Consider the following 16,770-nt stretch of genomic DNA (forward strand, 5'->3'; position numbering starts at 1 on the left):
AATTATACAAGGAATAGACCAGGCAATACTGTTACAAACAAATAATTTACTCTAATGCAATGATATTGTCAAATAAAGCCCCAAAGGACAAATTTATCAAAAATATTCTGAACATTAGGAAAATTAGAAATATCAGAGACTGAAAATTAAGAAAATATCTAAGTATTTGATAGTTAAAGAAAAAACATACAGATTTCTCCAAAAGGAAAATTGTTAATCAGTTTTTCAAGCACTTGATTGGGAAGAATGTTTGAATTATAGATCCAGGAAAACTTCAACTTTTAAGTCAAGTTCTTACACAGTGGTGCCTCCATAGCTGGTACCTGTTAGCTGAATTTATCCGAGCAAGAGGGGTTAAATGTTTGGTAACACCTTAAATTGAGTCCATTCTTCCAAGCACAAAAAAGTTTATTTCCCCCCAGTCTTTTGTGTACTCTGAGACAGGGATTGTTTCCTGCGGGTTCCACTTTAATTTATTTGCTTATTAACATAAGCAACTATCTTGAAATGTGCATATGTGTGTTATTTTTTTTATTTTTTTTTAGCTGAGAGGCCCAAGTACACTTTTGACTTCTCAGAAGAAGAAGATGATGCAGATGATGATGATGATGCCAACAATAATAATGATTTGGATGAGCTCAAAGTAAAGGCCTCTCCAGTTACAAATGACAGAGAGGATGAGTTTGTTCCCTCAGACAGTTTGGAGAAAGATGAATATGACTTCTCACCAGCCAAATCAAAGCCATCTCCAGAGTAAGTACTGTAACTCAGCAGTACTGCTGTACTGGTAACTTCTTTGAATGCAGAACTCTGGAAAAAAAAAAAATGAGAAACATTTACCTGCTATTACTCTACGTGTACCATGTGAGATAAAATCTATGCATTTCTGGAAAAGAATAAAAGCAGATATTATCTGAACTTTGCAACTGACCTATGCAGAGGTAATCATGACTTAAACAATTTATGGTACACTGCCAGTAATGTCATCTGTTAAACTGCATTTTGTAAAATTCTTCGTTTTCCATCTTGTGCCAGGGTGGTGTAAAGAACTGAGAAAAAATACTAGAAATGTTTTGTAGTGCTAAAACAGGAATTTAATATCATTCAGCTATGCTGTATCTGGATGCTTCAGTACATAGTTAATTGGACTCATGTGATTTCTTTTTTCTGATTGGAAGTAGAAAGATGTCTCACGACAAGAAAAATCAAGACTTTGGGAACATCTTCTCTTTTCCATCTTACTCTCAGAAGACAGATGATGGTGAGCTTCTTTCACTGTTTAATCTTATAGCAACTGCTATGGCATACATAGTATGGAGTTGGTGGTATATACAAACTTCACACCAGTTATAAAAGAAGATGTCCAGATTTATAAAGAGGAAGGAGGTTCTGATCCTTAGGGGAACAAAGTTTCTATCATAGATAAAGTCACAGTACATCCATAGCCTAGTTCTAGTATCAGAAGCACTTTTTTTGAGTTTAATTTTGACTGAAATGAATACTGATGTTGTAAAATATGTGGTGAACAAGTCTTATTCTAAACATACTCTGTGAATATAGATACAACAAAATTGGACAGTGATGAAGAGGATTCTGCTCCTGTTTTCTCATCTTTTGCTCCAAAGCAAACAGAGAAAATACCAAGTAAAACAGTAGCTGCTAAAAAGGGTATGTATAGGATTGTCCTGTAATCTAATCCATTTATTTAAAATTCATCTCCTCCACCTTTGCATTGTCTATTCACATCAAGTGAGAAGTACATTCATTTATTTTGAACTTGGTGAAATTCAATATAGGGTGTGAAACTTTCCCAACTCCTTAATTTTAATTGTTTTCTTTCCACTGGCTGCTGTGGTGTCAAAACTTAATACTTTCCACATAAGGAGTTTGGTGCTCAGCCTTTGATTAGTTTAACTAACGAGAGGTTTTTACCCTCAGGGAAGTAAATGAAACAAGATGGCCTTAGGATTTGAAGATATAGATAGATAAGATTCTATAATGAACCTAAGTTATTTCCTTTAAAAGGAGGGAGAGCAAGTGCAAAGGAGGATCCTCAAAGAAATATTTGAGTCCTAAATAGGTGTTATGGTTTAACACCATTCAGCAACTAAGCATTATGCAACTTGCTTCCCCCTGGTGGCATGGGGGAGAGAATTGTAAGAGTAAACATGAGAAAACTCACTGAAGATTTAATAGAGAAAGCAAAAGCCACATGCATAAGCAAAACAAAATAAGGAATTAATTCACCCCTTCTGTCAGGCCATCTCCAGGAAAGCCAGGCTCCACCACAGGTAACAGTTACTTGGGAGAAGACAAATGCTATCACTTCCAGTGTCTCTCCTTCCTCCTCATTCCCCCAGCTTTATTGCTGAGTATAACACCACCACATGGTGTGGAATATCCCTTTGGTCAGCTGTCCCAGCTGTGTCCCCTCCCAGCTTCCTGTGCACTCCCAGCCTACTCACTGGTGGGATAGGATGAGGAGCAGAAAAGGCCTTGGCTCTGAGTACTGCTCAGCAGTAGCTAAAGCATCTCCACATAACCAACACTGCTTTCAGTACAAATACAAAACATAGTCCCATACCAGCTACTAAGAAGAAAATTAACTATCCCAGTCAAAACCAGCACAGTGGGCTATCACAGTAAGGTTTTTTTTACTTTTTCTTGGAATGAAGGATGCAAGGCTCTCCTCAAACTTCAGAAGTAGTCCTTTCAGTTAATAATGAGGCTTCTAGAACTGGCATCTTGAGGATCTGACACTGCAAAATTAAGGACAATTCCAAGAGGATGTTTATTATTTCGATTTGGTTATGTGGTCATACTTGGGTATTTGTAGAAATAAGGTTTTCTGGTCTGCCTCCCTTGGGCAATATTGGATTATTGGTTGCTAGTGCTACTTTCGAGAGCAAGACTTGCACTTGTTTCTATGTGTGTGTTAAAGATTATGCTAGGCACTTGCCATAATTAATAGTGAAAAAATGCTATTTCTTACCTAATAGTAGTTTGAATAAGTTATAAAATACAGTTCTTAGCACATGATAGACTGGGGATTTTCTTACTCTCAGATATTTGCCTTTTGTCCTGTGTTTGTTTCAGATAACTTCCTTTTTTCTTGCTGCTCAATCTTGTGTCCTTCAACAAGATTTTCCTGTGATACTGTGGTCTCTTTTTTTTTTTTTTTTTTTTTTTTTCAAAGCTTCTTTTGATCAATTTACAGTTCAAATTGATGTACTCATTCTTCCTAAAAAAGATACCTTGAGGAATCTGCAGGAAATCAGCCACTTAAAATAGTTAACTTGCCTTCTTGTAAACAAGAAAAAAAAAATCTGATGTATTAGGTAGCACCAAACTGCTGCATCTTTTCATCCTTTCCCCTGTTGCTTCTCTTATCATCTCTTCATGCTGCATTGGGTCTCATCTAATTGTAAACTTTGAGTCAGCAAATGTCTGAATGATTCTCAAAAGCTTTCAGCTAGCAATGTTCTATAGTACAGGAAATGAAGACTCTTTACAGAAATAGCTGACCTCCTTTGTTAAAACTTCTGTACTGCAGCGATTATCTAGAGAACAGTGTATGCAGTAACCAAGCATGGATACAATTTAGCATACAATCTCTTCTGTTCTGTTTTCTCAAGGCCTAGATGTGATGGGTTGTCATTAACCTGAAACCTTACAACATGGCTGTGATCTGAGTTTCTAATTAACTCACTAAGTAGATACAAACAGGCTCTTTCATGGAAAAGTTTTTTGCCTTCAGAGTAGCCTTTAGGAGCCTTCCTCTCAGCCTGTGTCAATGACACGTTGCTTTCACCAGTTTTCATCTCTTTTCCTTTGCCCAGGTTAGACATGACCACAGTGTCATGGTAAGTTTTGACAGTGCAGTGATCAACTAGCATGCTTAGTTCATTGGTTGTCAGGTATCCTTTTAGTTATTTCTTTAATTCTAAGTCCATCTCCACACCTGGTATCAGTAGCCCCTTCGAAAAACATTTTCTGGTATCTTAATATTGCATCCACTCATCCTCACACTGGGAATCATTCCAGAGCTGCTTGATTTTCAGTGACTTCAGAGCTTGGATTTTTAAAGCTAGGAGGCTGAAATTGAAGAACCTTCTGTTGCCTTGCTGTTTGCCCAGCCACATTCCCTTTCAATGAGAAGAAATAAAGGAACAGGTATGAGCTTCTTTTCAGATGTCTGTCAATTTGAGAAGAAATCTCTTGACCTCTAGTGGTCACTACAGTGGATAAAAAGACTGCTGAGCTTGCTTTCCATGCACTGTTTGAGAAGTCTGTGGCTCTAGTGCTTTATAGTAAGCCTAAGGGGAATCTGAAAAGCAGTCTTCCTCTTTGATTACAAACAGCTGTGCACCTTGAGCTGGTGAGATTCTAGCAGTGAGATGTACCCTTCCTTTTAGCTGTAGGACTGGCATAATTGCTGACTTTTTACCAAAAACTTGGGCTTCTTGTGAGCCTACTGTATGCTGACCCCACTGCAGACTTTCCTTTCATGTCATCTTACCTAATGGGCATCTTGGGTGAGCTGACTGCAGTCTAGTTGCTGTCAGAGATCTTTCCCACTTGTGCAAGGTTTAGGTACACAATCTAAGGTAGCAGCTTCAGTATCCCACTAGAGGTAGTGCAGAGGGACATGCATGTTCTGGAATCCATAGATACTTATTTTAGCCAATAGATAACAAGAGGTTTACTGTCCTTTAGACTTGGTGTTCTGCATGCAGACTTCACAGGAGTTGCTCAGTGATAACAAGCTCTGTTTCAAGGGAAGAACAAGTCTAGTGTTTGTGGCAGTGTGTCACACCTCTCTTTCATTTCCCAGTTCTTCTCCACAATCCCTTGTTTGTCAGTGCAAACTTTGCCTCTTTTCTAACATTAGTTAACAGACCCAAGGACTTGGGACCAGCTGAAGATTGTAACATCTGGGGGTGCATGTGCTGCTTATGACTTGTCAATAGAGCACACTTGGCTTTCTGTATGCTGTGCAAGTTTTGTATGAATAGGATGAGGAACTGTGCAAGGCCCAATTACCTGGCCAAAGCATATATAATCCTGTATGAGGACATTTAAACCCCAGCTCCTGATGCTGAATGTCACCTAGGTCTACAGTGGATCTCCTCTGCTAAGATTCTGTTGGTCACAGTTTCTGCTTGTCATCTTCAGGGTGATGAAACTTCTGAGTCTTTCCCTTCCCTGCACCCCAGTCTGCATTTCTTTATGCTGGTGAAGCTTCTTCCTGTTTGAAGGACTTTGTTGTATGTTGGGACCTAAATTCATGTACCTTCAGGTGACACTACTTACCCCCTCTGTTACTGATAACTAACTAATTGTGATTCTGGAAGCATTGCTTCTGCTTTAGGTTGCTGAGTACTTTTTTCAGGCTTGCAGTAGGCTTTTTCAGGCTTTCAGTAGGACTTTGTGGCTTATTTATTTTAACTTCAGGCTAATACGAGTGGTTTTTCCCATCTGAGATACCTGGATAGACTTATTTCAAGTTGCTTTCAAATACGGTTCCTGATTTCCATCCTAAGCTCCGTTGCTTCCTTCCCCAAGTCTTTTCTGCAGAAGACTGACTTGTCTTTAAGCATATAGAAAATATTATCCTATGATTTTAAGGGTCTTTTCCAACCTAAAAGATTCTTTGATTGTGATCTTTGTCACCCATTGTGTGGACATAACAATAACTATCTTAAAAAGATGGCAAGGCTAGTTGTCTAGCAGCAATTGAAATGTTTTTAAAAAAAAAAGAATCCACAGATGAGGCTCCTTTCTGCTTTTTCTGAGGTTCATTTTCACTGATATTGACAGAAAACAGTGTCACAGTGGGATGCACTGTCTCTCAAATTCCTACAGTAATCACAGGGAAGATTGTCCTGCAGTTGTACCACTGTGAATGCAAAAATGTTAGGAGCAGCAAGCTCAAAAAGATGAAAAAGTATTTAATCAAAACTACTGGCACTTACTGGATGCATTGATCAATTTTTAAGTATGGTAACAGAAGCCTCCTTTTTATTTCAGGCAATTTTAGCGTAAAAGCTGAAGTCTGTTGTCCCCAGGTGCAGATACCACTCATCTTGTTTTAACACCTAACATTTATGCTGTAATTGAGTAGCTAATAAAATTTAGTACCTCTAGCCAATATGTGAATTTAACCTCTTTAGTATCTTTAACTCCTAACAGCAAAATTAGATGTGCCCCCTAAACCTAAAAGAGCTCCGAAGGCCAAGAAAGTGGAAACTATAAACTCTGACTCGGATTCAGAATTTGGTATTCCAAAGAAGACCGCAGCACCCAAAGGTAAGAATTTTGGTGCTGTGTCCTGTGTAACATGGGTTTGCAGTAATTTTTATGAGGAAGATAAAGTAGTGTCTCTTAAGTTGGAACCACGCTGATTTTATTAGTAAATTATTACTCAGCCATGAGCCTTTTCTGTGACAAAAATAGTGGACTGACTTGTAACAAACAGCGTGTAAACTTTTTTCTCTTTCACTGTTGGTAATGCATTTAAGAGCTCCAAAAGTCCTCTTTTTGTTCGTCTGTTCTATTGGGTATTGATTATTGTCTTTTCACCTCAGCTTTTTACAAGACAGTAAAATTCTGGTAATAATTCCAGCAAGTAGTGACTTCTGGCTTTAAAAAAAAATTCTTTGGTATCTTCATTCTTAGTTGTCAGAGTCCTTACAACAAAACACATCAAATGATGTCATCAGAGAAGTCTGTAAAGGATGTGCCAGTGTTGGCACTTAACAGTAAATTTACTAAATAGTAAAGGTGAATTAATGCTGTGTAATCAGTATATAGCATGTCTGAGGACTTGTACTTCAGTCTGGAAGTCATTTGATCTAATGTCCTTATCTTGAACTGACAGCTTCAGTTGCTAGTGTGAATAGCAACTTTTAAAACTGAGAAAATAAAATACATTGTAATTTACTGCTGGTGTGAAGAAGCTTGTTGTGAAATAAATTTAACTTTACATGTAAACATAGTAAGGTAATTTCAGTTAAGTTTTTTTCAGTTTGCTGAACTCTGGAGTTTTTTTAAAAAAAAAAATAAAATAAGAAATCAAAATAAAATCATATTCTCTCACCTAGGAAAAGGTAGAGGGGCAAAGAAAAGGAAAGCATCCAGTTCAGAAAATGAAGGTGAATACAACCCTGGGAAGAAAACCCCGAAATTGACACCAAGCAAGGTCAGTTCTCTCTCTGCTCTTTTCTCCTTAAAAAAAAAAGAACCTAATGATTACTTTACACAAAAAGTACATGTTCTCATTATAGGTTACTAATATGGTAATGGGAGTTACAGATGTCAGGGACGGTTTCCTTCAGTTCTGAATTAAAAGGGAAAATGCACGCAGCATCACAACTTGATTTGTCTTTTCTTTCCTAAAGAAATCCAAGAAAGCCGCTTTTGACCAGGATTCTGATGTGGAAATCTTTCAGTCAAGCTTTGCCTCCGAAACTGCCCCAAAGCCACGGACAGGCCGGGCTAGAAAAGAAGTTAAATACTTTGCAGAGTCTGATGAAGATGATGACTTTGATATGTTTAATTAAGTGCCCAAAGAGCACACAAATGTTTTCCAACAAATACCTTGTGTTGTCCTTTTGTCCCTTCTGTCGCAAACTTTTGTACATTTGACTTATTTTATGTGATAATGTAATTGATGGTTTTTATTATTGTGTGTAGGCATTTTAACATTTTGTTCTTACACCTACAGTTTTATGCTCTTTTTTACTCATTGAAATGTCATGTATTTGTCTGACTGGCTTGTAGAGATGTTCTAGACAGCTGTGCTAAAGCACATTTTAATTGTCATGGTTGCAAACAGCAAACCTGCTTTTTGAAATGAAGTTTAAACATTAAAAAATGGAAAACTACCGTGTGTGTGTGTGTGTGTGTGTAATTTGGATTAGAGGCACTACTTCTACACAGTTGGTTTTTTTGTTGTTTTTTTTTTTAAAATAAATATATTTTATTCTTTGCCAGGAGACTCCATGGAAAAAGGTAAACAGTATATGAACATAGAAAGCATTGTTAAACAATCTCAATGTACAAACAGAGCCAGTGAAAGTACATCACAGACTTGCTAGAATATATATATAAAAAAAAAACAAAAACCAAACCACTAGTGCTTTAAATGAAACCTAAGAAACTGACACTTTAAATCTGTTAACCATTCTACCACAGTTTTCACTCTGCTTCATGGTGATTTAACAAGGCCAAGAAGGCAGATTCTCTCCTTGTGTTTCTGGAAGTCCTAGCTGTACTTCCCTAGCTCCTGGAAGGCTGGATAACCCAGCTAATTCCTGGCAGTTGATTCTTTAGGAAATACCCTAGACTCAGAGACCCGATTCAAATGCTGGAAATGAGTCTGCTGCTTATCATCCCACGAAGCTTCCCCAATGGCTTGTGAACGAGTAAACAAAATCATGGTAACACTGAGAAGTGTTTCTGCCTTGGAGGCTATCATTACTGGAGTTAATTGTGTAGCTAGGGCACCAGCCAGGTAAGAACCCACTTCTTTAAATTTTAAAGTGACATTAACATTGGATCAAACGATATCTGATTGACTGATCTGGCAGTTAGCGCTGATGCCGACGTCTTCTCTGCTAGTGCAGTGACTTTCTGTTTAATTTTTACAATGAAGGAGATGCAAACTGAGGGCATCAAAGACAAGTTTTTGTGTTAAACTAAATCAGACGGTCCTTTAAACTTCCTTTCCTGGGTGTGTACAGTAGTCCATTTCAGATGGTTGGTATCTTGATCGGTTTAAGTATGAGAGACAAAAGGAAAGCACCAAACATCCAGTTTAGAACGTACAGCCATACATTTGTATGTACAAAGTCATCAGAAATGCAACCAGAATTTAAAGTTTGAGATCTGTCTTGTCACCATGCAATCCTGAATGTTCAGAGGAGAAAACAGAAGCTTAGCTATTTTTTTTTTTTTTTTTTTTTTTTTTTCTGCATGAAATGGCTGATTTAGAGTTTCAAAAGTTTGCATTTTCTAGTTTTAAGAGTTTAAACAGCAAGGAGTATATATCGATACATATGAAAATTTATTGGTCCTTGTTGAGTTTTTATCTATATATATATATATATATACACATATATAGATATATATTAAGTCCAGAAACTAAGCAGCAGTAGAAATGTTTTTCTTGCTTTTCATCCCTGTACATACGGTATTAGGAATGTCTGAAGTAGCTGGAAAATGTCTTATTGCACCATAGGGGATTGACTGACACTGCTGTTATCCACTGAGCTAGGTGAGATACTAGGACTGTGTTCTGCAGTATTTCCATTGGAGGATGGTGTCAGTGGTTCATGTCCTTCAGAGTTCTCCAACATTTCCTGAATAAGAGGTGGCATGGATCCAGGAATTTCCATTTTCAATGTAATGACACGTTCTGCACCTTTAAAAAAAAAAAAAAAACAAAAACAAGCCCTTTCCATTAGTATGATTTATACAATTTCCTTTTTTGTTAGCATCAGCAGCAGTCATTACAGGGCGTGTTACTTTAATGGAGGATTTGGTGTCTCCTTCTGTGTGTTTTGCATACAAAATTATGTAAGTGAACTTCTTCATTCATTACAAGAAAAAGGAGTAGGATGAATACTCATAAAGAACTAAAAATTATGGCATAGCAACTGATATTACAATAGGGGTAAATTGGATGAGTTGCTTCTTTTCATAGAAGGAATGAAAATAGCATTAAATTGTACTGAAAAATTAAACTGTGATCACATAGGTATCTTTATAGCCATGTACTTCACTGTTTTTAAGCTGTGCTGGATCTGCAAAGGCTACTGACAAAAATTCTGGCTGATTTGTGTTAACAGGTGAAGTGAATGCTGTAAGTGAACTGCAGTGGCTCAAGTCAGAACATTTCTTCCCAAGACAGAAAACTCTGAAATAAGAATTCAACAAATCATTGTTTTATAAAAGAATTGGGTTCAGCTGTGTAGGATTAAACAAAATTACTACATCAATCCTGACTACTCATACTGCAAGCCAGCAGCTTTTGAGGGGGAAAAAAAAGAATCTCCACTGTGCTTTGTGTACAGGGTTACGGCATGACAGGAAAGCTGTGTTTAAAAAAAGGGCCAAGACCCTGCCTGATAGTGGGCAGGTATCTCTGAGGGAGCTGCTTAGGGCTTCATGAGTTACCACAAATAGGGAAATCCTGAAATGTTTGGATGGAAGAAAAACTTCTCTGTGAAAAGAAAGGCTGTAACTGGAAAAAAGCATGAGCTGGAAAGCACAAAGATCCAGCTGAGGGATTTTGTGTTTTGCTGTTGCTGATGGGCAGTGAGGGTCAGAGAGCCCTCAACAGGCAGCAGGAATGCTCATACACCCTCAGTAAGTACCACAGCCTCTTGTAAACAAGTGATACAGCTTAAGGACTGAAAGTAAGTTAATAAAATATTCAGCTACTTAATGGTGAGGACCACAAAGACCAGGAATATTTTAGAATTCATAGAATCATAGAATTGGCTGGGTTGGAAGGGACCTCAGAGATCATCAAGTCCAACCCTTGATCCACTACCGCTGCAGTTACCAGACCATGGCACTGAGTGCCACATCCAGTCTCTTTTTAAATATCTCCAGGGATGGAGAATCCACCACTTCCCAGGGCAGCCCATTCCAATGTCTGATCACCCTCTCAGTAAAGAAATTCTTTCTAATGTCCAACCTAAACCTCCCCCGGCACAACTTGAGACCGTGCCCTCTTGTCTTGCTGAGAGTTGCCTGGGAAAAGAGACCAACCCCCCCCTGGCTACAACCTCCTTTCAGGGAGTTGTAGAGAGTGATGAGGTCTCCCCTGAGCCTCCTCTTCTCCAGGCTGAACAGCCCCAGCTCCCTCAGCCTCTCCTCAATTACACCTCAAATAAAGTGAGGATATACAGTAGAGATTCTGTCCCACACAGAGGCACGAATGCTGCATCTATTTTGCTGCTGATAGGAAGGTTTTTCTTATAAAGCCAGCATCAGGCAATTTATAGCCATAAACCTCAGCATTCAAGTATCCCACCTAACATGTTGTATTGGATTCCTGACCAGCTTAAAATAATCCTAAATCTAAAGCAAACAGGAATCTGTGCTCTTTTTAAAGTGAAGGAAGGCAAGTGAAGTCAACAAAACTAATGAGAAAATAATCTGGTTATTGAGGATACCCAAAGTTTCTCTCCTCTGAACTGTATCTCCTGCTTATCCATGTCAGTGTCCGTGCTGGACGGCAGGCTCTCAGTCTCAGTGGGCATCCCCAGAGAGGAAGGGAGTGTTTATGTTCATCACTTAACTGAGGAGCCTCAGAAATCATCTACAAAGGCAATAAATGGCTTTCCAAGTGAATGCCCGTTCTAAAGCCTCTTAAATAACTGTTAGGGGCAAGCAATTGGAAAGAAATTAATACAGCTTCTCTGAAAATTGCCTGTAGCCAGAGTGGTGTTGAAGAACTGAATTTGGCCACATTAAGTACCTGTTTTCTGCTGTTCTGGAGTAGGTCAGTTGCAGCACCAAGTGTTACTGTGGGTACACAATTGTAGTGCCCCAGTAATTTTTCAGGTATTGCCAATTTCCAGTTTAATGGTGGGACAAGCAAACTCAGAAGATGGTTTCTTGCTTCAGTCCCATGAACACTTAATTCTTTTGTTACAATAATTTTAATGCCTCAAAAGAATATAGCTGTGCAAGGAACTCAAGTGTAAGGAGATGTTCTTGGCCTTTTAGGTTCATGCTTACTTTGGTAATTGCTTTCAGGGATCATGTACCATCAAGAGTCATTATCTTCTAATGTACATCTTTTCAAATAAAACTCAAGGCACACCCACCCCTCCAGGACATCACTAGTCCTTTGGAATGATTTAGTGCTACTATAAAACAGTAATGATATAATTAAAGTTAAATACTCATGTCAGAAGTGAAAGAAGAATCCTTTCTAGTGCCCTGAAAGTAAAGAGACAGAACCGTGTTCTTGAGGAGCTGGAGGGCTCTGGCAAAGAAGTAGGAAAGTGGAAACAGATTTTTCCACAAGCAAGAACAGCAGAATGTACCATCTCCCCTAAATATTTTTATAGATGATAGCCTGGTAAGGGGTTCCTCTTTAGGATATGTTTTCTTCCATCTCCTGGTGTTTCCTTTCCAAATTACTTTTTTCAGATCCGATCAATCCAATTACATTGCTCACTTCTTTTTATAGACATACCTGTAGCTTAATCCTTTGACTTATATATATATATTGTTTAAATGGTAACAGTCCAGGTTTCAATGTAAAACAAGTGTACTGTTTGAGTGACATAACTGCTATTTTTTCCCCTGAAGTCTCTCAAACCATGTCAAATGACATGAGTAATTTTTTTCAAAGGCATAAATCCGACCTATAGCTACATAGGTACCACACAAGCTCATGTGCTTGTTTATTGTAGTGAAATGAGGCAACCAGGTGGCACTAATTGCCAGGTAGTGGGCATGAGCTTGTGTTAAGCCCACCTGTGCCTGATTAGGGCGAGCCCCTACTGCGCATGAGCAGTCTTGCTGTCTTTTGACAGCCATTAGTGACACAAAATACAGGCCCAGATACCCAGACCCACTTTTAAACATTACAAAAGCCTTATTCAGTGTTTTATCATGCTTTAAAATAATTAACAAAAAGTTCATGCTAATGATCTGATAACTCACTTATACTAAGACAACGTTTTCGCTCTTATGTTGCATGAAGAACGCAGCACCATGTATGTTTAAACCAATTTAAACACAGGAATTACATAAAGAAGAAGAGAATCATAAAATCATTGTTTTGGATGATTGGAAATGACCTTTAAGGTCATCAAGTTGAACTGTTAACCCAGCATTGCCAAGTCCACCCCTAAACCCTGTCCCTAAGCATCACGCCTACTTGTCTTTTCGATACTTCCAGTGGTGTGGACTCAGCCACTTCCCAGCCTGTTCAGTGCCCGATGAGAAAACTCACAAGAACCTTTCTTAGATACATTTAAAAAATAACAAACCACATCTCTACGCCAATTTCCTCTGAACCCTAATGCTGACACTATTGCTGGAAGACACTGTACCTTTTGCACTGATGCTACGAAGATCTGTGATTTTCATTAAGATCTTTGGGAACATGTGAGGCTTGTTGGGTCGTCTCTTTCGGATGTAAATTTTCAGTGCTTCAAGCAATGGTTCCTGAAGCTTATCCACTTTCACTGGTTCTTCAAGGTCCTGGCGATCTGTAGAAAAGTATCATATCACTCGTGTGATTTTAAATTTAGTACTTATTTCTTTTTATAAACTCCAAGTCACAGAAGCTCCTTCCTTTTCTTGATTTGAACTTCATTAATTTAATCTTTTTCTCTGCACGTGACCCACACTCTCTAGTGAGTATTCTGTGGGGAAAAGGGCAAACCACGGCTTTCTGAAACTTCGATTCATTTTTCCTAGGTGATTGGAAAGGTTTGTCACTTGAGTGGTCCAGATTCAGCAGTTTATTCCTGTACCTTCCTCTCCAAGGAGAAAAAACATTGCTGGAAACAGTATTTCAGAATTAATTTTATATGTGTCATTGATAAGCTACCTAGATATGCAAAATAACAATAGCTAATTGTTTTTTTGGTTTTTCCTCTTTTAATCAGAACTAAAATAAAGTGAGCTACCATCAGGTATCAGCAGATGGCAGTGCTAGCTTGAGTGACAACAAATGTCACCCGTAAACCAAGATTAACCGGTCACGTATTAATGACATCTCAAAGCCACTCGTGCTTTTGATGGGTTATAATTAGAGACACGTAAAATTAGGATGATTTTGAACTTTTTTTGAACAAGGGGCATTGTCAACAAAGTCTGACTCTTGTTTTTTACATGTTTTCTAGCAGCACCCAGTTTGTAGTTCAACAAAATGGGCCATCTAAACAAGGTGTGTTTTTATTGCTGGTCTAGATCTTGCAAAGGATGAGAGAGAATGGGGGATCAAACTAACAGAAACTTACAGTCGATTTTAGAAATTATCTGAGCCTTTGCTTTTGTGTACATTAAAACCATTATTTTACCTTATTTTACTTGACAATGCCCCTTTCAAGTTGTAATCGCCCCCTCCAATCACTAAGCTAATTTCAAAGTATAATGTACTTTTTTTCCTAAAGAAAGTCTTCAACAGCAATTTCTATGGGAATGGAACTATGTGCATATAATTATATTTATGCACAAAAATAATGGGCCTCTTGCTCTAACAAAGTCCATTCATACAAGTACCTATATGCTGCTTACATAAAAATGCAGCTGGATATAATTTGTAGTCCTCATAAGGCAAATAATAGGATCAGTTGCTTGATGTAATGATTGGATAGAAACAGGAACAAAACCCAGTAACTTATCACCAGTGGAAGACAAACATTTTGTGTTAAGTGGTTTATATAACATTAACAATATTGCATATAAATATTTCGTGTGTTTTAGTACAGGAAAGCAAAGTAAGTAAAACATAAAGTCTTATTGTGTCTGTCCTTCTCATGTGCATCCGAGTTCATTCTGTACGATACCTCCACAGATTAAGCAGATGGCACTGAGGAGCCCTGTTTCTGTATCATCCATTTCCAAAGGCAGGAGCTGGTTGGCAAAGGTGAACACGAGATCAGTCAGGGGGCCAAAGCCGGCGTTGTGCATCTGAGTTCGGTTTAGGGTAAGGCCATCTGAAAAGGTCATGGTGTCTTGTTCTGGTGTGTATCTTGTGCAAATTCTAAGGATCTGTAGAAGGGCAGAAAAAAATATGAAGAATTTCACATGTGAAAATATGAAAAAAATGTGACAGGCTTTGCTGCACTTTCTTCATATGGTGAATTACCCACAGAACTGTAACACGCGGACTTGTGGAAACAATCTGAAATAAAATTATTGGTTTTATAAAATTATTGAGTTCTAGTAGCATGAAAGTTCTCAGGTACAACATGAGCACTCAGTTAACTGTAGGCATTTTTTACTAACAGATTTAAGAACAGAATTTTTCCCCTGAGTTACAAAATAAACAAAACTTCCAGGCAATCCTCAGCACTTAACTAACCACCATTACCAGAATATTTACATGAACTGCTCTTTAATTAGTATGCTATATCACTATTGCTCTTATGGTCTGATCCAGCAAGATCACAAAAATAAATCACCTCTTCCTACGTACACCTATTTAATTGATTTTGGGGGTCAAGTTTGCATGACAGTGCTTCTCAGGGCTGTGCCTTTGGTAAGAACTAAGTGTCTCTGCGGTTCTTTGTGTGGGTGTATGCAGACTGTGTGTTGGTGACAGAGGCAGAACGTCTGCTGTATTTGGGGTGCCTCCCTTTCTTCTGTGGCAGCAGGTAGGAAAACACCACTATGGGAACCCATTCCCCATGAGCAGATCAAAGCAGATCAAACCTCCCTCCATCTCCCGAGCAGCTGCAGCTCCAGCCTCCAAGGAGCGCTGCTTATCTTGCCAGCCTGGGAGTTTGCACCCAGTTCAGACTTTGAACCTCCACACAGGGGGCTGCTGGTGAGGGGCTGCCAGCAGCCTGGCCTGCTAGAAGCCTGAGGAGCTGGCCCAGCTTGTCTTCTTTTACTGTTGTTTTTAGGTCCATGTGTAGTGACACCAAACCTCCTCACCCTCTGGTTGGCCTCCTGAAGCTCTGGTGCTTCCCCCACCCCAATCCCCAGGCAGTGCTGGAAAGGGCACTCACCCTGCCCGCCCTGTGCAGAGCATCCCTCCCCATTGCTGCCAGTGTCACCCACTCCTGCACAAGCCCAGGCAGTGTTGGTTTTGGCAAGCTACCTTGCATGCTGACAGCCACCCAGCACTGACCCCAGATAAAAGAGAGCTTCAGAGGAAAGGGGAGGGTGGGGATTCACACCTCCAACTGGACAGGGTGGAATGCAAAACGCATGAATAAAACACTGAGAATGCTCTGCATTTTGTTAGTAAACACCCCTGGTGTCAGGGCAGCGTCAGGAGTGTGGCTGCAGTGCGGGGGGTCCATGGCAGCATGGCTGGAGAGAGGGGGTGTGGGAACACTTTCACCTCTCAGAGAGAACCCAGGATGGCTCCTGTGATGGACCCTGTACAGCACAGGCTGGTTTGTACAGCTGCTGTGAGTGAACACTGCCTTGAGGATGAAATAAAAGAGATGTCCATCATGTGGACATATTCCTGTTGCACATATCAATGAAGACTGTTGAAAATAATCAGAGATGGGAGAAGGCCTATCTCTAAACTAAACTAAAACCTTGCAGAAATCTAGCTGATTAGCCGAGTTCAGACTACGGCCGTATTTTTTTAGGGCTTAACTGTATTTATTTCCCATACAGCCATCCTACTTTGTTTTAAAGATTCAACAAAAAAGATTTACACGAATATAAGTGAGCACAGAGAGAATTTTAATTATTCCTATAGTTGCCAAAGCTCTGAGTCAGAGGCCCCAGCACTTGGCAGCTGACCAGGCTGGGCTTGGTTCTCCCACTTTCATCTTTCCCTGGCAACACTGCTCCAAATAAGCAGGGAGGAGAATGAGGAGGACATGGCATGTAAGAGACCTACAGGGTAGCTTTTCTTTCTCTGCTTAAATTCCTCGGTAAGAGACTTAATAGGCTGTATTTCTGCAGAAAGCTCTTCAACTGTTTTCTATCTCAGCAATAATCTTATCTCACACTGTGGGTATACACTGAAGCTCTATGTGGTTGGACAGACATGTTTCACATCATTTCCCTACCCTTGAATTACAATAAGCTGTTCAAATTTTT

General features: G+C 39.2%; 2 protein-coding genes across 8 annotated transcripts in view; one reads left to right on the plus strand and one right to left on the minus strand.

The window, feature by feature from the left end:
* TOP2B (DNA topoisomerase II beta) overlaps positions 1-7,886 on the plus strand; it is a 61,409-nt gene extending 53,523 nt beyond the window's left edge. For 2 of the 3 annotated variants that reach the window (XM_071735480.1, XM_071735482.1), the window contains exons 31-36: positions 546-753; positions 1,179-1,261; positions 1,561-1,668; positions 6,193-6,309; positions 7,104-7,201; positions 7,401-7,886. In XM_071735480.1, coding sequence (XP_071591581.1) covers positions 546-753; positions 1,179-1,261; positions 1,561-1,668; positions 6,193-6,309; positions 7,104-7,201; positions 7,401-7,562 — 776 coding nt within the window. In that variant the 3' untranslated portion in view covers positions 7,563-7,886. The remainder of the gene's footprint in view (positions 1-545; positions 754-1,178; positions 1,262-1,560; positions 1,669-6,192; positions 6,310-7,103; positions 7,202-7,400) is intronic. The other variant, XM_071735481.1, reaches the window with a different exon arrangement.
* A 1,087-nt stretch (positions 7,887-8,973) lies between these two features.
* Positions 8,974-16,770, minus strand: part of RARB (retinoic acid receptor beta) — a 327,800-nt gene continuing 320,003 nt past the window's right edge. For all 5 annotated transcript variants that reach the window (XM_071735483.1, XM_071735484.1, XM_071735486.1 and 2 more), the window contains 3 exons: positions 14,547-14,751; positions 13,083-13,241; positions 8,974-9,424 (listed from right to left, as the gene is read on the minus strand). In XM_071735483.1, coding sequence (XP_071591584.1) covers positions 9,228-9,424; positions 13,083-13,241; positions 14,547-14,751 — 561 coding nt within the window. In that variant the 3' untranslated portion in view covers positions 8,974-9,227. The remainder of the gene's footprint in view (positions 9,425-13,082; positions 13,242-14,546; positions 14,752-16,770) is intronic.

The sequence above is a fragment of the Heliangelus exortis genome, chromosome 2 (genome assembly GCF_036169615.1).
Source record: "Heliangelus exortis chromosome 2, bHelExo1.hap1, whole genome shotgun sequence".
Lineage (NCBI taxonomy): Eukaryota > Metazoa > Chordata > Aves > Apodiformes > Trochilidae > Heliangelus > Heliangelus exortis.